The sequence below is a fragment of the Arvicola amphibius genome, chromosome 10 (genome assembly GCF_903992535.2).
Source record: "Arvicola amphibius chromosome 10, mArvAmp1.2, whole genome shotgun sequence".
Lineage (NCBI taxonomy): Eukaryota > Metazoa > Chordata > Mammalia > Rodentia > Cricetidae > Arvicola > Arvicola amphibius.
In genome coordinates, this window is record NC_052056.1 from 88575018 (window position 1) to 88599293 (window position 24276).

Below are 24276 nucleotides of genomic sequence, written 5' to 3' on the forward strand. Positions count from 1 at the left end.
CCGTGCTAAGCACACACTGCCACTGGGCTACCTCCCCAGCCCCGTCCCTTGCATTTAAAGATGGTCCCTGTTGGAGGTGTGTGCAGCTCTGCACTCCTGTCCGTAAACAGATGCTAATGTCCAACAAGTAATCCTAGCCACAGGGCAGGGATACACAAGGCAGTGGAGGCCCCTGCTCTCTTCAGGATAGAAGGAGAAAGGCATTTGTAGGGAGTTTACTGCCCAGCATGGCTTCTTACTGACAAGACCAAGAAGAGTACCAGGAAAGAAAGCTCAGGCCTGGGATTTCAGAAACCTAGCTTAATTTTTTTCTTATTATTTGTGTGTGTATGTGTGTGTCTTTGTTTTTGTGTGAATGTATACCATTATGAGTGCAGGTGTCTGATGAGGCCAGAAGAGGGCTTTGGGTTCCCTGGAGCTGGAGTTGCAGGCAGTTGAGAGCTGCCGTATGTGTATGCTGGGAATCAAACTCTGGTTCTCTGGAAAAACATCAAGAACTCTTAACCACGGATAAGGCTAAAGGTCCCGAAGCTACCATTACAGATATTTGTAGTTTACGCCTTTAATTCCAGCAGATTATCACATTTTTTTTTTTTTTTGAGACAGGGTTTCTCTAAAGCTTTAGAGCCTGTCCTGGAACTAGCTCTTGTAGACCAGGCTGGCCTCGAACTCAGAGATCCACCTGCCTCTGCCTCCCGAGTGCTAATCCCAACAGATTAAAGGGAGGCAGAAGCAGGTGGATCTCCGAGTTTGAGGCCAGCCTGGTCTACAAAGTGAGTTCCAGGACAGCCCAGAGTTACACAAAGAAACCCTGTCTTGAAAAACAAAAACAAACAAAAAAATCAAGCACCCACCCACCCCCACACACACACATGTACACACGCACACACACGCACACGCGCACCCTGCAGAGATACTTGTGAAATAGTGAAAGTAAGCATGCTGCATGGAGAGCCAGGTTCAAGCCTAAGGGTGGCGTTTGGATCCAGATCAGCTGCACAGCGCAAATTCCACAGAGACTGAGATGCGTGAGATCGATACCTGGGGTAGGTGAGCAAGGGCTTCAAATGCAGTCTCCAGTTCCTTCTTTTCTCCCTTGGCATGCAACGTTCAACAAATTTTAAAGATTGATTTTTATTCTTTTTTATTGTGTGTGTGTGTGTGTGTGTGTGTGTGTGTGTCTGTCTGTCTATATACTGGTATGTGCATGTGAGTCTGTACAGACCAGACAGGTTGTGAGCTGCCTGACGTGGATGCTGGGAACTGAACTTGCGTCTTCTGCAAAAGCAGTGTACACTTTTAATTGCTGAGCCATCTTTCCATCCCTTTGGGTGATTTATATAACTCTTTCATTGGTATCTTGTTTGCCAAACTTAGTTCCTTAGCCACACTCTGCTCAAGGAAGCATGGAAAATGTGCTCTTTTTTCTGGATGGCTTGTTACATAAAGCCGAGTATCTCAAGCAGACTGCTTAGGAGGAGGAAGCATGCTTGGGATTGAAGGTGGTTTGCCATCTACCATCAGGGAATCAGTGCACAAACAGCCCTAAGAGCAAAGGGCAAGGACCCCAGGGAGGTCAGGAAGAAGGAGAGGTAATAGAGAAGGGTGGCCAGTGGCGTCGGTAAAGTGCCCTTAGAGCAAGGGTGAGGGCCTGAGTTCAGATCCCAGCACTATATAAAAAGCTAGGCATAGTGGCATGTTCTTGGGATCCCAGCACTGGGCAACAGATATTGGTGGATCCCTGCGCTCAGTGACCGGCCAGCTGCGCTGTCTCAAAACAAACAAACAGACAGCAAAAATACAAATGCAGTGTAAGTTGGAGAGATGGCTGAGCACTTACTTGATCACTTGCTGCTCTTCCAGGGGACCCCAGTAGGTCCCAGCTCAGCATCTACATCAGGTGGCTCATAGCTCCAAGCAGTTCTGCGCTCTCTTCTGGCAGTGCCTTCGTGGGCACTGCCCTCATCTGAACAAGTCTCTCCCGACCAAAGGTAGATAGCACCTGAGAAACAACACGCAAGGCTACCCCAGGCTCCATGCAGATGAGTGCACATATGTGTATATGTATAAATATGTGTACCCACAAAAGAAATAATCAAAAGGAAAGAGGGAATCAACTCATTTAAGGGGGGAAAAGTAGACACGTAAGCATTGGAAATATACAAGGTTTTTACTGAAACCATCTCAGTGGTTTATTGGAGATGGTAGACAGAGTGTAGTCATGAAATTAAAAAAATTACTTATTTTTATTTTATATGCATGAGTGTTTTATTTGTATGCCTGTGTACCATGTGCATACAGTGCCCAAAGAGAGGGCGACAAGTCATTTTTAACAAAAGTTACAGACTGTTGTGACCCTCCCGGTGGCTGCTGGGAATCGAACCTGAGTCTTCTTGCAAGAGCAGCAAACTGCTAAGCCATCTCTCCAGCCCCACCCCTTTAAGTTATTTTTTTCTTGTAACTGTCAACAGTGAGAAAGTAACCAAGACAGACATGTGCTTTTGTATGATGGTTGATTGATGGATGATTCTCTGTAGAGGTATGTCACTTTCTGCTTCCAGGATGAAGTACTTTTTAATGATTGTCCTACATGTGTGTTCTTATTTATCTGTCCATCCATCTGTCATCCATCTATCCATCCATCCATCCATCCACCCACCCACCCACACATCCATCCACCCACCCACCCACCCAACCATTTATCGGTCCATCCGTCCATTCATCTGTCCATCTGTCCACCCATCAACCCACTACCCATCCATCCATCCATCCATCCATCCATCCATCCATCCATCCATCCATCTATCGAGACATAGTCTCACCATGCAACCCTGGTTGGCTTGAAATTGGCTTATAGAATAGGCTGGCCTCAAACTCTTTGGAGATCCCCTGTCTCTGCCTCCCAAGTCCTGGAATTAAAAATATGTGCTACCTAACATTTTTTGGGTTTTTAAAATTTGTTTGTTTGTTTGGTTGGTTTTTCTTTTAAGGCAGGTCCTCATGTAGCTCAGTCTGGCCTCAAACTTGCTCTGTAACCATGAGTGACCTTGAATTTCTGACTCTCCTTCCTCTGCTTCTAGTTTCTGCCCCGATGTCCTTCAGTGATGGACTGTGACCTGGGAATTAAGCCAAATCTTTTCCTACTCTGAGTTGCTTTTGGTCAGAGTATTTATCTTACCAAAGAGGGAAAGCTAGAGCAGGACCCCAAGCTGTGATGCTGCTTGGTTCAGATCAGCCCAGGAGATAGCTGGGAAGTAAGAAAGGCGTGCCCTCTACAGTGGGAGCCATGGTGTCTGTGTAGCTGAACAAAGGCAGCCGTCATCTCTCATCTTACTATTCTCCTTCAGAGCGCAGAACCTAATGCCCAGTGTGGGGTGTCAGTGGAGAAGGTACCGAATGTGCGGTGGACACGGGAACCTGGTGTGGGGTGTCAGTGGAGAAGGTACCAAATGTGCGGTGGACACAGGAACCCGGTGTGGGGTGTCAGTGGAGAAGGTACCGAATGTATGCAGTAGACAGGAACCTGGTGTGGGGTGTCAGTGGAGAAGGTACTGAATGTGTGGTGGACACAGGAAAGCTCGTGCATTTGGAGGTCTGCACTGTGACAGTCTCTGTGTGCCTGGGCATCAGGGAGTGCATTACCCTGGGGTAAGGGGCATGGGCTGCACCTTTGGGGAGGCTTTTCATAGTCTCAGCAATGCTGGTAACAAGGTTTTGGCCCTTTACCACTAAAGTGGCCATTAATTTTTTTTTAACATTTATTCTCTCTCTCTCTCTCTCTCTCTCTCTCTCTCTCTCTCTCTCTCTCTCTCTCTCTCTGTGTGTGTGTGTGTTGTGTGTATACACTTGTTTGGAGGTTAGAGGACATCTTTTGGGAGTTGGCTCTCTCCTTCCACCATATGGAGGGTTCTGGGGATTGAACTCAAATCGTGAGGCTTGCCTGCAAGCCCCTTTTACCCCTGAGACTGTCTTGCTGACTTGAGTGGAGGGCCTCTGCCCCACACTGGTGAGCTCTCTTCATAACTTAGTTTCTTTGCCAGTGGGATCCTTCAAGGCTGCTCATCTCTAGGTCTGTTTTAAATTTCGAGCCTAGCCATCCCCATTTTGGAGATTAGAAACGAAATCTTTTATGAGAATCATCGTATTTGATTTATTAAAAGCAGAGTTTAAGTGGAAAGGGGAATTAGAAAGAATGATCAGGAGCTAATGTCTTTGACTAGTGAAGCCAGGGGGAAGGAACCACTTTCTCAAATTGACATCTGAAAAATCTTTCTTAGCACTTTTGGGGAAATAAAGATGCTAGAGATCATTTGGGGTCTGTTTGATTTATGACGATTTAAAGATAACTTATAGCTCTGATGAGGGCCTGCAAGAAGGCCCTACGTGTGGGAAAGACTCCTTTGCCTTCAGAGGAACAGAAGAATTACTCAATTGGTCCTTGAGGTATTGGGTTAGAATAAATACCATTTATATCCAGCTACTTGTTGTGTTCCTAAATCCAGCCATACACTAGGGAAAATGAACTGCACCTGGAACCAGTCAGAAATGTTCAGTTTCTCATAAAGAACAATCCCTGGAGTGTATGTGGGGCTGGGGATGGAAGCCAGGGGCTTTGTGCATGCCAGGCAAGCATACTGCTCCCTCTGTGTGTCGCTTGAGCTGCAGCCTGGCCTGATAGGTTCTGTGTGTGTACTCGTGTCGGGTGTGTGTGTGTGTGTGTGTGTGTGTGTGTGTGTGTGTAATGCCTGAAGAGGCCTGAAGAAGACATTAGATCCCCTGGAGCTAGAATTGCAAATGGTTGTGAGCTACCTGCTGTGGACACTAGGAGTTGAATTTGGGTCCTCTGCCAGAGTAGTACATTTTTTTTAAAATTGCTGAGCCATCAATCCAGCCCCCTCTTTTAAAAAAAAATTAGTCTATCACTGTGGGGTATGGTGTGTGTGTGTGTGTGTGTGTGTGTGTGTGTGTGTGTTTGAGTGCCACAGGACACCTTGTAGAGTTGGTTCTTTGCTTCCCCCTCCAGGTCTAGGGATGGAAGTCAGATCTCCAGACTTGTACAAGTGTGTTTAGCTGCCATCCTGTCTCCCTGGCCCTGCCTCTTCTGGCAGGTCCGACTTGCTGTCATTTCTGATTTTACTTTAGAACAACAGACGTGAGTTCTGTCCCCACAGGCACATGTCACTAATTAGTGTTCCAGAGAGGGAACGTGATCAGCTTCAGTTAAGGGCCAGGTCACCTGTAATCGGTCTTTTTTATTTCTTTTTGGTTTTATTAAAGAATCTAAACATTCCTGACCTCCAAAGTCTTGCGTTTAAACAACCAAGTCCCGGAAGGGGGAGGTTATTTTCTTACTATTTGGGACGCAGACTTGGGTTGGCTTACGCAGCATTTCTGGAAAGTCAGTCTGCTATTGAGTTTATCAGCTTGATCTGAGGACGTGTGGTTACCAGTCACCCAGCATTCTTGTCAAACTGACCACTGTTGTGGTAGTTTGGGGAGACCGATGATGCCTGTGTTGGGTGTTTTTCCCATACCCTGTGTTCCATGTGCCTTGGGATCAGCCACTTCTGTTCATGTGAGTTTACCGCAGGAATGATGGATGGGCTGTGTTTCCGGAAATACTGCCAGGGGCTTTGCTTCTCTGTCCATATCTTCAGACATACAAGTCAGTGTGCAGATGTAAGTCATGGGAGCTGATGCGGCATCTGGGCAGGGCCGCACCATGAGCAGCCACTTACTGATTTTGGTGACACTGGTCTCTGCTCTTTATAGTACTCTTTGTGGACCCACTCTTCCACCTGTTGGCAGCGATCTTCAGTCGTGAGTGCTAGGATTGCAAGTGTCTGTCTCCACACCCACCTGTTACTGCAGCTTCTTCCAAATTCAAGATGAAAATCTGCCTGGCATGAGCATTCTTCTAGAACAGGTTTTTCCAAGGCTTTGGTGGGAACGAAGGTCTAAGAAAACAAACTCACTCAGCCTTTGCTCACCCTCCCTTTTTGAGAATCCCTCCATGATGGCTAATGTTGAATGCTGATTTGGCAGGACCGAGGAGACAAGCCTTGGGCGGGGGCGTTCTCTTTACTAGGTTAACTGAGGTGGGCGCCCCACTCTACAGGAGGGATGCGCCATCGTTGGGCTTGGTTTGGAATGCATATAAAGGAGTAAGTTAGCTGAGCATGAGCATGTGAGCGTGCATTGCTCTCTTCTTTTAACTGTGGATGCAATATGACTGGCTGCCTCTGCCTTGATTTCCCCACCACGATGGACTGCATCCGTGAACTGAGCCAAGGCACCTTTCCTCCCTAAAGCTGCCTTGGTGAGGGCGTTTTTATCACAGCCATAGGACAAGCAACTAGCCCACCTGTCTACGCCGAGCCCTGCTCTCATCAGGAATATCTTCCTCAGCCGTTCTAGAGTTCACAGATGTCACCTGAAATGTCACCAAAGGTGCTGACTGAATGACCACACTATATGCGTGGACTGTTGCTTGGCATTGAACATCTTGTGGCTCTGTATCTTAGCATGATAGAGAGGCTTTGCTGAATAGTCTTGCACCTCAGTATTTGGCTGTAAGCTTTATCATTCCCATAACCTAAATTTTTAGAAGTGCAATTTCCAGGTCAACAGAGTTTGATACTTTCTAGATTCCTTAATCACATTTCCATGTTACTTCCAAAATGTGTGTGTGGAATCACAGTCCCACCATCAGGGAATGATATTCCTGTCTAGGAAGCGTTGAGTACTGCTATTTAAAAGAAATAACCTGTGCCAATTTGATAATCCACTCTGTCGCGTTTACACTTCCACTCGCGGTCACCACTGCGGAAAACCAGCGCAGCAACTGGGGCCAAAGCTATGGAGGAACGCTGCGGACTGGCTCTTCAACTGCTTTCTTATATCATGCAGGGTGAGCTCGGCCCCTCAGATCAACCATGAAGCAAGGTGCCTTACAGAGTTGCCCGCAGGTCAGTGTTAATGTGGAGGCATCTCCTCAGCTAGGAGCGTCTCTTCCCAGGCATGGCTAGTTTTGTGTCAGGTTGGCAGAAACCAACCAACACCAGGAGCTTTGCCTCGTTTTGAACTTTTTGAAAATGGAACCAGGGCCGTTCACTTCGTTTAAGGACTATTCCTACACTTTTCCTTTATGTGTATCTATTGGATGTGTGGAACTATATTTTCATTACCATATCTCAGTGTCTGAATATGCTGTAGCCTGCCCATTCTATTATTGACAAATATTCACGATCCTGATGATTTTTGCTATTGCGAATAGCTGTCACAGTATTCTGATACATATCTCTGGGTGTGCATACATGCTTGTTAACACTGGCTGTAGGAACGGTGTGTACTTGTTGTGGGTTCGTTCACCTGTAGTGGGTAAATTATGTCTGTCTGTCTGTCTGTGGTGCTGTGGAAAGAACCTAGGGCCTATGCTTCCCAAACCACGGGAGGAGTCCACCACTGAGCCACACCCCAGCCCCTCCCTGGAGGATTCTAATTCGAGCCATCCCCCTGCAGCAGCTCATTTCTGAGCCACGTGTGACTGCGCTCTCACAGCAGGCTGTGTATGGAAGTCGTGTCCTACCCGGGCTGCCACTCGTCTTGTCAGCTGCTGTGTTACTGGCCAAAGTAGACGTTTGCATTTCTGTGCATTGGATTTTTAATTTTCAAAAATCATTGTAGGTGTCCAGGAATTAGATTCTTGAGAGAGAGGGCAGTACAGTTCTGTTTTTCAGTGTGAAAACTTGTTTTTTGTTTTGTTTTTTTTTTTTGTTTTTGGTGGTCTGGTGGCCTCATGTGCACACCAGGTGTTCCATTTCTGGACTTCAGCCTCAGGGCCTGCAGAAACTCAAGGCCATACTCTGAGATCTATTTGTTTCATTTTATGTGCATGAGTGTTTTGCCTCTGTATGTCTGTTCCCTACGTGCCTGCTTGGTACCCATGGAGGTCAAAAGAGAGCATCGAATCAGTGTAGGGATTGTGTGCAGGGCATGCTGTCGGCTGGGAGAAGTCAGAGCTGTATAAACTTACACCTGACAGGTCTAGACCACAGCAGTGAAGACTGAACACAGTGTCCAGTGGCTTCTGCTGAAGGGCCCATGCCTTGACATCTGTTGAGGTGTGGTGTGCTTTGCTTAATTGGACTTCACGGTTTCTGTTCTCAGTTATGAGACTGTAATTGTTCAGACACAAAATCCATATTTAGGTCAAGGCCAAAGGAGAACAAGTGGAAGACCACATTTCAGCCTGTGGGCCAGAACTGATCGATTAGAGTGTCGGCACAGTTTGTCTTGTGAGACAGGGTCTCCTCTAACCCAGACTGGCCTTGAGCTGACCCTGTAGCCCAGGCCGGGTTTGAATTTGAGATCTTCTTTCTCCAGTCTTCCAAGTATGGGGATCTTTCAATTTTTTATTTTAAGTGGCATTTTACAGTTTCTCTGTAGAGGTCATTCCTTTGTTTTGTAAGATTTATTCACAAATATATAGTGTTGGATACTATTGGTAAATGATTAGTTAATTTTTTTTTTTTTTAGTTTCAAAAATTATTATACATATTCAGGAATTAGATTTTTGGATACTTACTTTGTATTACAAATACTTCTAAAATGATTAATTCTTTGTTTTTCAAGTCATATGGAATGTTTAAAAGATCTCTGTGTGTGTGTGGGTGTGTGTGTGTGCGCTGGTACACACACCATAGTTTATGGGCTACAGCACACATGTGGAGGTGGATGGCTTGCGGGTGTGGGGTCTCCCCTTCATCATGTGGGTCCCAGGCTCAGACTCAGGTTGCCAGGCTCGGCGGCAAGCACTTCTTCGCACGGTGCCGCCTCGCCAGCCTGGGGTCCCCTTGGTTGCGTGTGTAGCTTCAGTTTTGCTGTCTGGCGCAGGTTCTGGGAGAGTCCTCGCCCTGCCTCCCCGTCATCTCCTCCTCCAGAGGAGCATTTGGCGTCTCACCGATGAGTTTTCCTGTCGACTTTTCAAATACTGGAGACAGCTCCTTTTGTTCCCAGCGCCTTATGATTCTTTTAAATTATGAGTAACTGTTGAGTTCACATGCTCCTTCTCATTCTGTTGAGGAGATTCTGTTCTTTTCTTCTGCTAATATGGTGAATAGCACTGATTTTTCAAATACCAAGCCACATTCCACTTCTGACTAAGCCTGTCACTGTATATCTATCTTGTGTTATTGGGCTATTCTGCGTATTAATATTTAAAAGCTGTTTCTGTGTTCCAGAGAGATGCCAAACTATAATTTTCTTTTTCTTTTTTTGAAAAGATTTATTTTATTTTTATCTATGTGTTATGTCTCTCTGCGTTATGTTGTTGCCCTTGGTGACCAGAAGAGTCTTCCCGAGGAGCTGCAGGTACAGGTGCTTGTGAATGGTTCAGTGGGACCTGAAGCAGGTCCTCTTTAAGAATAGCAAGCAACCTCTGAGCCATCTTTCTAATCCCGATTTCCTTCCTTATCTTTTTTTTAATTATAAAATTATATTATTCCTTTTTTTTACAAAAATGCACATGAGTCTTCTCCTGCATACAAGTGTGCACCATACATGCACCTCGTGCCCAAGGAGACCGGAAGAGAGCTTTGGATGCCCTAGAATGAGTTTACAACTGTGAGCTGCCATGTGGTTGCTGGAATCAAACTTATGTCCTCTGGAAGAGCAGCCAGCACTCTCAACAGCAGAAGCCATCTCTTCAGTCCATTAGAAATCATTTTAAAAATTTATTCATTCCCAATTTCACACATGTATATAATGTAGTTTGATCATATTCCCCTACTCATCTCTTAGTTCCCTCCCCCTCCCACTGAAGCCCTCTTTCCCAGCAATTCTGTTCATGTCCATGTGGGCTCCCCCCCTCAACTTTCATGTTTTTTTTTTTTTTTGACCCATCTGGGTTTAATTAGGGCTGTTCAAATGAACTGAGCTGTAGTTTTCGTCTATCAACTTTGTCTTTGCTAAGAGCGTTACGGTGACCTCTTAAGCGCAAGGTGCTCCCCATGCGCTGGAGGGGTAGGATGCTGCTGTTGACTCCATTCTCGTCTTCTCTTCCCTTGACTCGTTTTAGTAAACTGGCTCTCAAGTACTCCAGTAAACCGATAGTAATCATCCCATGATGCTCTGCTGTCCCCTTCTGTCCCCCGGTCTCCATGTTGTTTTTTCCTCATTTGTTCCGTCTACAACAGCATATTTTCCTGTTACTCTCTCCAGTTATTTTTTTAAATGTTACTCAGTTTTAAAAAGCTGTACATTTGCGCGCTCTCTCTCTCTCTCTCTCTCTCTCTCTCTCTCTCTCTCTCTCTCTCTCTCTCTCTCTCTCTCTCTCTCTCTCTGCAGAGGACACCTTGTGGGAGGAATCGGTTCTCCTCTTCCACCGTGTGAGTCTGGGGGAATTGAACTCAGGTTGTCAGACTGGCAGCAAGTGCCACTAGCCTCCCTCACTGACTGCCTGGCCACTTCCTCAGCTTCCCTGTGACTGACTCCTGACTGTTGCTGAGTTGTATTTTCTGACAGTTTCCTCTCCATCTCACCGTTCTGAGTTTTTTTTTCCCCAGTGTCTATGCTACTATTTATATACATTTGTTTATTTTGCTGGGGGTGTGCGTGTGTGTGTGTGCGTGTGTGCGCGTGCGTGTGTGTATGCATGTGTACGCATACCATGGTGCATGTGGTGAAGTCAGAGCAACTTTCTGGAGTGGGTTCTCTTCACATTGTTGCGAAGTGTCTGCCATATTTCTGCTGGTGGGTGGCATACACCAGGATAGCTGACCCCTGGGTCCCAGCTGATCCTCCTGTCTCTGTCTCCCATCTCTCAATAAGAGTGCTGTGGTTACAGATGTGAGCCTCCACATCTGGCTTCTTATGTGGGTTCTGTAGATAGAGTGCAAGTTGTCAGGATAATGTGGTAAGTGGCAGGGAAAGGGACCTATTGTGGCTCACAGTTGAAGGCACAGTGCAGCAGGGGACAGGGAAATCAAGGAAGCAAGAGCTTGAAGCAGCTGGCCACATGGCTTCCAGAATCAGGGACAGAGCAGTGAATACGTGCTGCTGCTTAGCATCCTCTCTGTGCTGCAGGTCAGGATCCCAGCCAAGGGATTGTCCTCCTCACAGCTAGGGTCTTCTCCCACATCAGTTAATGTAATTAAGATAATCTCTCAAATGCATTCTCAGAGGCCCACCTCCCATATGATTCTAGATTCTGTCAAGCTGGCATTAACCAACGCAGGGAACATGAGATGCTCCTTCAAAATAAATTAAATAAATAAATAAATAAAAGTCTATATGTTGCTTCCTGCTCTGTTTCTGGCGAGGGTCTTCTGTTGCCATTTCTTCTGCCTTTGGGATACTGAGGGAGGCCAAGCCTACTTGGGACTCCATGCCAGACTTGGTAAGATGGAAGCGGTGTGCAGATAAATTATTTTACTATTTTTTATGTGTGTGGGTGTTTTTCCTGAGTGTGGGTCTCTGCACTATTACCTGGTGCTCATGGAGGCCAGAAAAGGGTGTCAGATCCTCCGGAACCGGAGTTACAGGTGTTTGGGAGCTGTCTGTCATGTGGGTGCTGGAAGTCAAAGCTGGGTGCTCTTATCCTCTGAGCCATCTCTCTAGGTTATCAGTCTAGAGCTTTCTTCCCCATGACAAGAAACAAATGTTTTTGCAGAGACAAAGTCCCTATTTTAGTAAAGAAAGACTTAAGATCAATACATATTAAGAAGTTAGAAATGAACCGCAAATTACCTACAGAGTAAGCACTCGGGAGGGAATAAGGAGGTTAATGAGACAGAAGAACATCCCCAGAATAGAGATGATTATAAAAACCAAAGCTGGCTCTGTACAGAAAGCCTACAAGACTGCAAAATCAGCCAGTGAAGCAAGAGAAGACGAATGTGCAGTATTGGGGATGAAAGGGAGCTGCAGCGAAGAGACTCCATGACCGAGACAGCTTCTGGAAGAAAGAATTTAATCTGGTCTTGTTTAGAGTTTCAGAGTGTGAGTCCATGACCGTCATGGCAGGGGCAATACTGCAGGCAGACATGGTGCCGGGGCAGTAGTGAGAGCTTACCTCTCACCTACAGAGCGGAGGCAGAGAGCGAGGGTCTGGGCCTGGTGTGGGCTTTTGAAACCTCAGAGCCCATTCCACAGTGACGCGCCTCCTCCAACAAGACCTCAAGCAGTTCCAGCATGCAAATACGTGAGCCTGTGGGGGCCGTTCTCACTCAGACACCACACTGGACACCACGAGAGTTTGCAAAACTCTAGGGAGGCTAAGGACATGGCTCAGTGGGCCAGTACTTGCCACACACAAAGCTGAGGCTCTTGAATTCAAATCCCTAGAGCTCATGTAAAGCCAGACTGAGCAGTGCTCACCTTCAGTCTCAGTGCCCCATCAAGCTGAGATGGGTCAGCTACCTGAGGAGCTGTGACCAACCAAGGAAATCCATCACAGAAAAGATAGCAGGTGAAGACGGTCAGTCTCAGTGGCCTCTGACATCCACACATGTATTGTGGCATGTGTATGACTGCCTTCATGCATGCTCACAAATTTATATACATATACATCATATATGCATATGTATAAAAGAATGAAAAATAAGATTTTGAATGACTCTGTGCTAATTAGACGAAATGTACAGATTCTTAGGAAGCAAAGCTAGAAAAACTTAGCACAAGCTAGAAAAACTTAGCACAAGAAAAAACTAGGGTGCTTGAGTCTGTAATGGCCGGATTTCTGCCAGCGTTGACACAGATGGGGTTTCTCTGGAAGAGGAAACCTGAATTGAGAAAATGCCCCATTATATTGGCCTCTCGGCTTGTGTTTTCTTGGATAATGAATTGCTGGGGATGGGCCCAGCGCCCTGTGGGTGGTGCCACCTGGCCCTGGGTTGTATAAGATAGCAGGTTAGCAAGTCAGTAAGCAATATCCCTCCATGGTCTCTGCCTCAGTCCCTGTCTTGCATTCCTGCTTGATCTCCAGTGACGGACTGTAATCTGTAAGCCAAGTAAATCCTTTCTTCCCCACGGTGCTTTTGGTCTTGATGTTTTATCACAGTAGTAGAAAGCAACTATAACGGAGTTTATAAATGATTTTCTTTCATTATTTATTACTTACTGAGACAGGGTCTCAACTCTGTTGCCCTGCTTGGCCTGGAACTCACTATGTAGACCAGATTGGCTTCAAAGTCACAGAAATCCACTTCTTGCCTCTTCCTCCCAAGTGCTGGGATTAAAGGTGCGCACCACTACACCCTGCCTATTTTAATTTCCGTGTGTGTGTCTGTGTGTGTGTGTGTGTGTGTGTGTACACGTACATGGAGTGCAGTGCCCTTGGAGAACACCCCCCCCCCAGCTGGGGTTGCAGATAGTTGTGATCCACCTGCCCGGTCTTCCTGAAGAGCAGTGCATGCTCTTAACCACTCACTGAGCCGTCTCTCCTCTCTAGTCTTCTGGTTTTATCATTTAAAAACCTGCCCAAAGAGAGCTGCGGGCCCAGATGGCTTCATGGGTGACTCAGCAGTGAGTTTAGTTCCAGGAAGAACCAACACCAGCTCTACCCAGCTTCTCCAGGAAGAAGTCCAAGCTCTCTCCAGCTCAGGTTTTGTCGTCCACAATCACTTCTAGCAATCAGCAGCGACTTTGCTGGGCATGGTAGTACATCTGCAGCACGCTGTGGCATGTGCATGTACACACTTAAATGAATAGATTTTTATTATGTTTAAGTTCACAAAGGGGTGTTGTATATTTCTGGAAGGCGATAGTTGGATCCTAAACATAGACACTAAGCAAATGGCCAAGAACAGCCAGGACTCCATTAATGGACATGGGCTTTGAATCCTTTGCCCTTTCAATGAATAATTGTGATTTTTACCGTGCTCAGCAGCAGCTCTGGCCTCTGCCCACTAGATGTCAGTAACACCCCCACTTGGGGAATCAGGAAAGGGCTCTCAAGGTGTCACCCTGTGGAAGGAAGTTTCAAAGTTGGAACAGAATAGTCCCAGGGTTGCCGAGCTGCCCCTGGTTGAAAGCCACCATGTCTACAGGATAGCAGACTCTGTCACTGAAACAGTGTTAGCAGTGTAAGCTGGGAGTGGGTCAGCAGAACAAACTGGAAAAGCTGTGAGAGCCAGCGGGAGACCCTCAGGTCTAGATGCAGGTTTTATTATATTTATTACAATGGAAGATCAATATGGATATGAGTTTAGTTACACATTCTAAAACGGCCAGTTTGGGTATGCAGCACAAAACTCAGGTCCTCTGTGGGAATGGTGAGCACCCTTGACCACTGAGCCATTCTCTTGTGCCATCACACCTTGTCATGAGACAGGGTCTCACATACTTCAGGCTTGCCTCAAACTTGCTAAGTGTCTCAGGATGACCTTGAACTCTCCTCATCAGCCTGCCTCCGTCTCCTCAATGCTGGGACGGCAGATATGAGCCGCCGTGCTTGGTTTTATGGTGCTGGGGGTGGACACCAGAGCGTCACTGCAGGGTAAGCAGGCACTCTGCCCACCAAGTCACACCCTAAGTCTTATTTCTTTGTGGGTTTTATCTGTTTTTCAGGGTTCAGCAGATAAAGGCAGAAACAGAGAGAGACAGAGCAAGCGTACATGTAAACCCAGTTACTAGGGTCGTGTTGCTGGGGATCCCATCTCGGATCACCTGCTTGGCCACCGTGTGGCTTTTGGCAGTTTACTTACCCTGTTTTCTCAGGGCCCAGATTTCATAGTGGTCAAATGGAGATCGTAGTCACACGAATCTGGTAAGATTCTTTCTGAAGTTTAGACAGATCCAAGAATCTTGAAAACAAACAAAACACTTGGGACGACTGATCTGGCACCTGGCAAGGGCTGCCTCACTTTGCTTCATTTCTCTTGCTAGCTTCCTTGCAGTGTTCTTTGTTCAGAGGATTTGTGGAGCCCTTGTCTGTGGAGGCAGAGTTCTGTTTAGGTCTCCCAGAAACATATTTTACTTACTTATTTATTTTTACTTTTTTTACATGTAATTTCATAAATGAATCATTGGGTTTTTAATAGAGATGTTGAAATGGAATATTCTCTGCCTTCTATTCTGTACATGGTCTTTGCTGGCGTAGAACCATTCCTCTCTTAGGGCTGGTTTCGGTGTGGAAGTGTATGGTGTCTGCATGTGTGATGTATTTTTGTGAGCGTGTGGGAGAGGCGCAGGTGCCTATGCTGCGTGTGGAGGCCAGAGGAGGAGAGCGGATGTCCTGCCGCGTCCCTCTCTGCTTTACTGCCTTGTGATGTGTTCTCACGCTGATCCTGGAGTGAGGCTGCCAGCCAGTGACCCTCTTGTCTCCATACCCAGCAGCTCCCCAGCCCTAGAGTTGCAGGTGTACGTGGCCATGCCTGGCTTTTTATTTGAGCCCTGGGATCAGAACTTAGGTTCTCGGGCTTGTATCCCATGCAGTCTCAACACTGAGCCTCTCAGCTCTGTCATTGGGTGGGTTTCTGTGGGCTTTTTTTTTTTTTTAATACTGTTTTGTTTTGTTTTGTTTTGTTTTTTGAGACAGGGTTTCTCTGTGTAACAGCTCTACCGTCCTGGAACTCCCTCTGTAGACCAGGCTGGCCTTGAACTCCCAGAGATCCACCTGCCTCTACCTCCTAAGTGCTGGGATTAAAGGCTTGCGCTAACATGGCCCAGCCTGTCATTGGGTTTTTTTAAACGGATCCCTGGTATTTGACATGATTTATTTCTACAAGACTTGGTTCTAAGTGCTATGGAGTGGAATGCTAAGTCCTACAAAAAGAAACAAACCAACCCCACATTTTTGTTTGGAAACAGAGTTGCACTGTGTGACCCAGACTGGCCCAGCACTCACTGTGTAGGCCAGGCTGGCCTGATAATTTACTGTGTAGACAGGCTTTAAACTTGCTGAGTTCTTGCCATGGCCTTCAAAGTGCTGGGCTTGCTGGGTTAACATTGCTAAGCCTGCACAAAGCCTATTTTACAAAGACAGAATTGACCATACCAAGGAAGCATGTGTGCTCTGGATCCCATCCTACCTCGAGTTTCTTTCAGCCCACTGGTGCTCTAGGCTAGGAGAGATGGTGAGTACTGCTTGCTGACTAGCCACTTTCTTTGCATTTGTTTTTTTAATTGGTAGCTTTTTATAGTTTACTGCTTTTGTGTGTGCGTCAGTCATTTTTGCCCTGGCTGCCTTGATTTGATCATAGCTTTCAGGAAAACTTTAAAACAGGATAGGCAGTCTTCTGTGAGTCTAACTAGGAATATCCCTTTTATTCTTTAAATTGTGTGTGTGTGTGTGTGTGTGTGTGTGTGTGTCTATGCGTGAGAGTGCAGGTGTCCACGGAGGCCAGAAGAGGGCGTCAGATCCCCTGGCGCTGGAATTCTAGGTGGTGTGAGCTGATCAACATAGGTGCTGGGACCTGAACTCGTGTCCTCTGCAGGAGCAGAGTGTCCTTTTAACTTTTGCAGTGCCCGGCTCCAGATGGCTTCGGTTTGGTGGTGGGAGCCTGGTAGCTATTTAAAGGGAGTTTAGAAGTTTCCTGTCTTTTTTTCCCTGGTAAAATCCTTTATAAAGAACTAAGTAGACAGGAATGAGATGCCCTTGATGTACCTGACGAATGCCCTTTACTATTCATCTCTAAGCCTGCACTGTGAAAGATCTCAAGCTTGCAGGGCGCTGTAGAGCAGCCTTCATCCCAGCACCCAGGAAGTAGAGGCAGGAGAATCAGAAGTCCAAGGTCATGCTTGGCTACAGAGTCAGTTCAAGGCTAGCCTGGGCTGCAGGAGACTTACCTCAAAAAATTACAAAATGCTCTCAAATGTCTCTTCTTTCTGTGAATTATGCTTTTCCCTCCCAAACATAGAGGTAGATAGTTTGGAGTTCTTTCTTTTCTCTCAATTATTTGAGCCCAGCTCTTTAGGATACCTGGGAACCTGCCATATGTTGTCCCCAGGTCCCCCAGGTCCCCCAGGTCCCCCCAGGTCCGGCTCCTCTCAAGGGCTCAGCGTTGGACTTCAGGCTATCAGCAATGGTCTTTTGAGGGTTTCCAGCATGTCCTTGAATCTTACTTGTTTATTTTGGGCCGGAAGGTAGCCGGGTCTCGGGTTGTATGCCTTTCATAGCCTTTAGTGACTACAATCTTAATGCTTTTTGAAAAGCCTGCACCAGTTTGGGTTTGTGGTAGATGTTAGTGATTACCCATGAGCGTGACTTCCTGGAACAAGAAATGCCAAAGATTATAACTAACAAGAAAACTGGGAAGAAAAGAACCATGATTCATCTACAGTTCACAGGATTGTTGTCTGAGCACACAAAGGTTATTTGAGTTAATTTCTCTTCTCCTAAAGTGATTTAATCAACTTATTGCTTACTTTTTAAAATTTTTATTAGCGTGTATCAATTTACTTAATAATGGGTTTCCTTTTGTTATTTTCACCCATGTGCGTTCAGATAATTTCACCCTCCACTGCCCTCCGTCCTCCTCCTCATCCCCTCATAATCCTCTTCATCTTCCTAGCAAATCTCCCTTTTATTTTAATGTCCCCTTTTTTATGACCCAGAAGGTTTTTACACACACACACACACACACACACACACACACGACCATGGAGATCAGAAAGACAAAGTCATATCCCTGGAGCTAGAGTTACAGATGGTTGGAAGCCGCCATGTGGGTGCTGGGAACTGAACTCAGGTCCTCTGTGAGGGCAGCCGGTGCTCTAACCACTGAGCCGACTCTCCAGCTCACTATGACTTTATGATTTCTTCTGTTAGCACCGGGAGAGGGGTTATTTATTTACAGGAACATGGCTGGTGACTTATCAGTGCTTGCACTAGTGGGGATCTTGCTGTTTCTTCAATAGTCATTTTGTTTAGTGTGTGTATGTGTGTGTGTCTGTGTGTGTGTGCTTGCAAGCACATGTGAGTGAGGAAGACAACTGGTTTGGAACTGGTTCTCACTGGCCACCATGTGGGTCCCAGATCGACCTCAGGCTGTGGTGGTCGGCAGCAGGCGCCTTTACTCACTGAGTCACCCCACTGCCCTTGCTCTGTGCGTCCTGCAGCCGCTTGGTGACTAACATGGTTGTAGATACTGGGAATAGGGGTGAGGGTGTGGGGAAAACATGTGCTAGCAGTTTGTGCCTTCTGAAAGGTGTATGGCAATCTTTCTACACTGATACTTCCCATCTGTCTGCACAATGTAGTTTCAGGGGCTGGAGAGGAGAGATGACTCAGTGGATAAGGCATTTCCTGCTCTTCCAGAGGACCCAGGTTCTATTCTCGGCACCTGTGTTGCAGGGGAGGGTGTGATGCCCTCTACTGACCTCAGAAGGAATTACACTGTACACAAACCCACACACAGACTCAGCCATATGCACACAATTAATGAAAAAGGGAATCTTTTGAAGAGCCTTGTGCTCGACCAGTTGAGCTAGCTGAGCAACCGTCTTCTTTTCAAAGTAACTTCAGTCTGTAAACTTCCACGGGGGCTTCTCCTGACCTGCATTCTCTGGGAATCAAGTGTCAGCCAGTCTGTGACTTTGGCTCAGTTTTAAACATTTTGTTTTCCCTGTTTCAGCAACAGCGAACAGTCTACAGACTGACGCTTGTCAAGTGTTGGAACGTGGATGAACTCCAGGCCTATGCGGAGCTGGTGTCCTTGGGGAACCCCGACTTCATCGAGGTCAAGGTGAGCTCTGCTGGCTGGTGGTGGGCATGCCGGGACTTAGGGATGACTGGCCGCGGCCTGGGGACAAGCTTTCGGAACTCCTGGTCATTTGGTCCATAGCCTCACTGAGAAGCCGTCTCTGTCCTGGTCATCGGACAGCGGCAGTGAAGGAGACCAAGCTGTTGGTCTTCAAAAGCATCTCCTTCGGGGGCCGGAGAGATGGTTCCATGTTTAAGAGCACTTGCTGATTTCCCAAGGACCCAAGTTTGGTTCCCAGTTATTGGACAGCTCACAACCATCTGTAACTCCAGCTCAGGGGGATCCAGTGCTTTGAGGGCACTGTACACACACACCCACACCCACACACGCGTGCATGCACGCGCGCACACACACACACACACACACACCCCACACTTTTTAAATCTTTCTTTCTTTAGAGTGGAAAATAAGTTAATTATGGAACTGGCCAGTTCATAAAAATCAACCATTTCACCAATTTATTTTTACAGTATATCAATGTTGCATACAATGTGGTTGGTTTATACTGACAGTTTAGATATTTGGTATTGGGTTAAAAAAATCGTTGAGAGCTTCTCCTCTGATGGGAGGTAGATAACATGAGCCGAGCTAAGGAAATTGTGCTGGAGTGAGTAATTAGTAATCTCTTACTGTGAGATCTTTCAATCCTATTCCAGATGTTTGTGATAGTCTAATGAGCCCTGCCCACTTGTCACCTCCAGCAGGAGACCAGTCTGGGGCTAGTCTAATTTCAGCTCAACTGCTACCCCTTTCCTGCTCTTATCCCTGCTTATTTTCCCCTAAGTTGTGCAAGTTAAAGGAGAAGTTCTCCATTTCATTCATTAATTTACTTATTTTTTTTGTTGGTTTTTTGAGATAGGGTCTCATTCTGTAGTTCAGCCTAGCCTGGGATGTACTATGTAGCCCAGACCTGTGGGCCAGCTAGCCTGGCATACACAAGAGGCCAATAATGAGATCCTTTCTCAAGCAAGGTGGAAAGCAAGGGCAAGGGACTGACATCCTCTTACACAAGCAATAAAGAGTGAAAAAAAATAGTACCAGTGGTCGTGCATAATGTCATAAGCATGTAATGCCAGCACCCAGGGTCATAAGTTCAGACTCATCCTTGGCTGTACATGAGTTTGACTTAAGTGTAGGCTACATAAGACACTGTCTCAAAAAAACTGTGTGTGTGTGTGTGTGTGTGTGTGTGTGTGTGTGTATTGCACTGAAGCCTGGCTAACTGGTTATATGGAAGGTGGGAATGGTTTACTGAGGTAGAGAAAACCGGGGAAATTAGGGGAGACATTTTCTGAGTTCCCTTTTGCCATATTAAATTTAGGGTATCTTTTAAATATTCAAGCATGAGTTTGAAGAACTCAATGGTTTTGGGGGTTAAGGCAGGACTGGAAGTGACAGTTGGAGCCCTGCCTTTGAGGTAGAGCATAGAGTAGCTCTCTGGAGGCCAGAGAACATCCAGGAGAGGACCGAGTGCTAGGAGGACATCCCCACTCTGGAGGCCAGCTCTTGCCTTCTTGGTGTGCAGTATTGAGACTGAGTATTACCTGAGTCCCAAGGGGGGAAGTTGTTTGTAGCGTTTCCCTGCTCCCCTGGAGGTAGGCACTCTGGAGGAGGGGTAGGGTAGAGGTGGGGACACAGAGCTCCTGCTCAGCTCTCTGAAGGAGGGGTGGGGAGGGGAATACCCAGGGCTCCTGCTCAGCTCTCTGAAGGAGGGGTGGGAAGGGGGACACTCAGGGCTCCTGCTCTCTGAGCCATTATCAGTTTATCTCTGGTCAGGCCGCAGACACTCTTTGATTTTGAAATTGCTCTTGAGTTCAAAAGGTTTCTCTTGGCAGGAGTTTTAATGACGCACAAACACCAACTGTCTGAGAATATATGTCCGGTTCAGGGACAGCTTGCCAACTGCAGAGATTAGTGGCATTTTAATTTATGGCTTAACTATTAAAAATGTTGCTACAAATTATATGGTAGTAAAATCTTTGTTTTTATTGTGCTTGGCTGGATAATGGGCATCTCTTCTCTCCCTTCTTCCCCCTCCCGCTTCCTTCCCTCCGCTCACTCGCCCTTTCTTGTCATGTTTCCTATGATGAACATTTTACAATTTGGAAGAAAAACCTGGCACATATTACTATAATTTTCCTTTAAACAGGATCTTCTATAGATGTTATGTTGTGCAGCCAAGGATGACCTTGAATCCCTGGTGCTGGGATTATGGGCGCCACGGTATTGGTGGTCGGTCAGTCATCATTTACTGATAGTAGTAACTGCTGTGTTTTAAATACAGATGACAGCTTGTTGGACAGTGACTTCCCCTGCTGGGAGCTTTGCGTGTCTGACACCTGTTCACTTGACTCGGAAAATAGAAAGCTGTGTTACAAGCTCATGGCTTCTTTCAGATGACTTCCTACTTGGTTGTTTTATCCCCGTACTTGCCAGTATTTCCAGTGCGGCTTGTGCCAGCCTCACTAAAACACTCACTGAGACAACCGATAGAGGGCATTGGAGGCACGGGGTGTTGTACTGAAGGCCATAACAGTAAATGAGGTGACCGTGTAAAATTCTTAGAGAAGTCTGTCGTCTAGCAGCAGTGGAGGGCAGAGGACGCTTTCCAGGAGTCGGGTTTCTCCTTCTGCCATGTGGATTTGAGGATCAAGTTCAGGCTGTCAGACTTGGTAGCAATCACCTCTACCCACTGAACCATGCCGCCAGCCCCTCCCCTTATGCCACATTTCCCTCCCTGTTCATCTGTTGATGGACAGCTGAGCTGCTTGCACATGCTGGCTGTTGTGAATACTGCCGCAGTAGGCGTGGACATGTGGCTGTCTCTGTGGAGACCTGGGGCTCTTCCTGGGGTTCTGCGAGGAACAGGCTGGCCGCAAACATGCTCTCCCCGAAAGACAAACGGAGACCAGTTAGAGATTAGTATCACTGAACTGTCCCCAGTCCTTCTCTCGCTGTTTATTTTGAAGCAGAGTTTTGCTAAAGTTGCCAAGTCTGCCCTTGGCCTCGCTCGCTCTGTAGCCCAGGTTAACCCCGTTTACTAGTGCTCTGCCTCCGCCTCCCCTGGGCTGGGGTTGCAGGTGTGCACCAGCTCATCCCGCCACTGGAGACTCAAACTGAAACGGGACTGAGGATGTGGCGTGGTGGCAGAGTGCTTGCCTGGGATCTATGAGGCCCTGGGTTCTGTCCCCAGCACTTCAAGTGCACAGACAGCAACCAATTAAAAATACGTTAGTGAGTGAGACGGTAAGCTTCTTTGTTCAGGAGACTCAAATAGTTATGTCTGCAAGGCAATCTGTTTGCTGTGGTGGTGGCCTCACGCCTGTAATCCCAGTACTTGGGGGGCCCAGGCAGAGTTCGAGGGTCATTCTGGGCTGCAGGGTGATTCAGTGTCAAAAACAAAACCAGGGAAAGAGCCTGGAGAGATGGCTCAGTGGCTAAGAGTGCGCGCAGCTCTCTCAGAGGACCTGGGTTCAGTTCCCAGCACCAGCACCTGGCAGCCCACTGTTAATTCCAGCTCCAGGGATCTGACACCATCTTTTGGCATCTGTAGGTACTAAACTCAGGTACACACGGGTACACATTTACATCATTAAAGATAAAATCTTCGAAGGTGTTGGGGCAGCTGGCCCAATCCCTGCGTTCAGGGGCGTGGCTGCTCCAGCGGGGTAGCATTCCCCTTAAATAGGATCGGGGCGCCGGAAGGAGCCCCGTTCTTTGCTCTCCCCCGCGCACCTTCTGCTCCGCTGGACCCTTGGTTCTGTAAGTTCCCTTATCTCCCCTTGTATTAAAATTGAGTAATTATAAAAGGACTATCGTGGTTATTTCGTAACCCCTCCGACCGCTGGCAGCCGGCACACGAAGGAAAGCCTTTAGAGGCTAAGAGACATTAAGAAAAGGGAGGGGGAGGAGAAAGAAGGCTCTCTAAAACTCCTTTGTTGAGAACTAGTGTGACAGGCTGTGATAGCCCTTATCCCCCTCATCTGTTAGATGAGAAGCCTTAATGTCAGGTCTGTAAGTGGCACCCTCAGGGCCTGAGGATGAGCAGGCGTGCATCATACTCCATTGCTTCAGGAGGGACCCATCCTAAAGCACAGGAGACAGAGCCTTTCACCGCAGGGCGGTGTACCGAAGGAGCACTTTTCCACGGGCTGAGCCTAGCACCCAGAAGCCTTGAGTCACGTCCACCCTTTCTTTGCAAAAGGGCAAAGTCTCCCTTTGAGCCCAGGGGAGGTTTGGTTCAAGTGTAACAGTCCATCAGACTTCGCACATGCACCCAAGTTGGGGCCAGACCTTGCCATGCCCAAGGCCTATGCCCTGCTGCCCCTGCCTGTCACCCATAGTTCAGTCAATCTGCTTGTTTTCTTAATATTCCTTTCTAGGAATCTAAGGTGGAAGCGAGCTGGGCATGATGGTGCACACTGGAATCCCAGCATCTGGGAAATGCAGGCAAATGGGTCAACACGTAAGGGTCACCTTCTGCTACCATGATTCCAGGCAAAACTAGACTACATGTCTCACAAAAAGCAAAAGTAAAAACAGAGGCTAGCAAGATGGCTCAGCAGGTAGCATTGCTTGCCACCAAGCCTGGTGACCTGAGCCTGAATCCTGGGTGGAAGGAGAGCCAACTCTGGCAACTTGTCCTCTGACCTCTACCTATGCATATCCAGTGACCACACAAATACCGAAGAGTAGAAGCATGTGTGTTTTCAGATGTGTTTCTAGCAGGGTTCTGAAGGGGAACCTCAGCCAATCACCTTGTTTGTGGGGTGTGTTCCCCTGAGGCTAAGATTTTCTTATAAAACTTGCAGGTGTGCTTCCCGCTTCCTCTTTGTTTTTTCCTGTGCTCTTCCCTGGAACGTTGGCTTTTCTAAGTTTTCCTTCTTTTCTTTATTAAAGAATATTTTATAATAGAGCTAGCCTGGTTAATTCTATCGACCGCTCGCCAACATGGTTCCTAATCAAAACTTCTTCTTAGTACACGTCTTGTTGTGCTGCCTGAACCACATTAAGAGATATTTTGTCTGTCTTTTCCTCCCTCCTCTGTCTTTTCCTTCTTTATGATGCTGAGTGGGGCATGCGTCACAGGTTTTGTTTTTAATGTACATATGTATGTGTGTGTGTTCCCATCCTAACCACGGGTGCATGCAGAGGTCAGTCCATAACTGGCAGGAGCCGGTTTTCATCTTCCACTGTGTGGGTTTCAGGGATCCAGCTCAGGTGCTCAGGCTTGACAGGAAGCACCCTTGCTCGCTGAGTCGTCCTGCGGGCATTTCCGTACACACAGTCAGCATAGCCAGTGTAGCCTTTCAGGCTCGGCTGTCGTCCTGATCTTAGAGTGGCAGTGGCACCTGTTCTCTGAGGCAGGTGTCTGGCCGCGGAGCCCAGGCTCTCTTGTCTCAGTTCCTGGAGTGCTGGGATTGTAGGTGTGCACCACCCCCAGGCCACCTGCCCAAAGGTAGTAATCCTTCAGGAGGTTTGTTTGTTTGTTTGAGAATTCAATGGGATAATCTGTGCCAGGATCCAGTAAATGTTGAAACTGCCTTCCATTAGGCGCTGTATATAAAATAAA

At 47.1% G+C, this 24276-nt stretch overlaps 1 protein-coding gene across 1 annotated transcript in view; it reads left to right on the forward strand.

The window, feature by feature from the left end:
* Nucleotides 1-24276, forward strand: part of LOC119825386 (S-adenosyl-L-methionine-dependent tRNA 4-demethylwyosine synthase TYW1) — a 79695-nt gene that overhangs the window by 40930 nt on the left and 14489 nt on the right. Inside the window, exon 14 of the mRNA XM_038346232.2 lies at nucleotides 18576-18686. Coding sequence (XP_038202160.1) covers nucleotides 18576-18686 — 111 coding nt within the window. The remainder of the gene's footprint in view (nucleotides 1-18575; nucleotides 18687-24276) is intronic.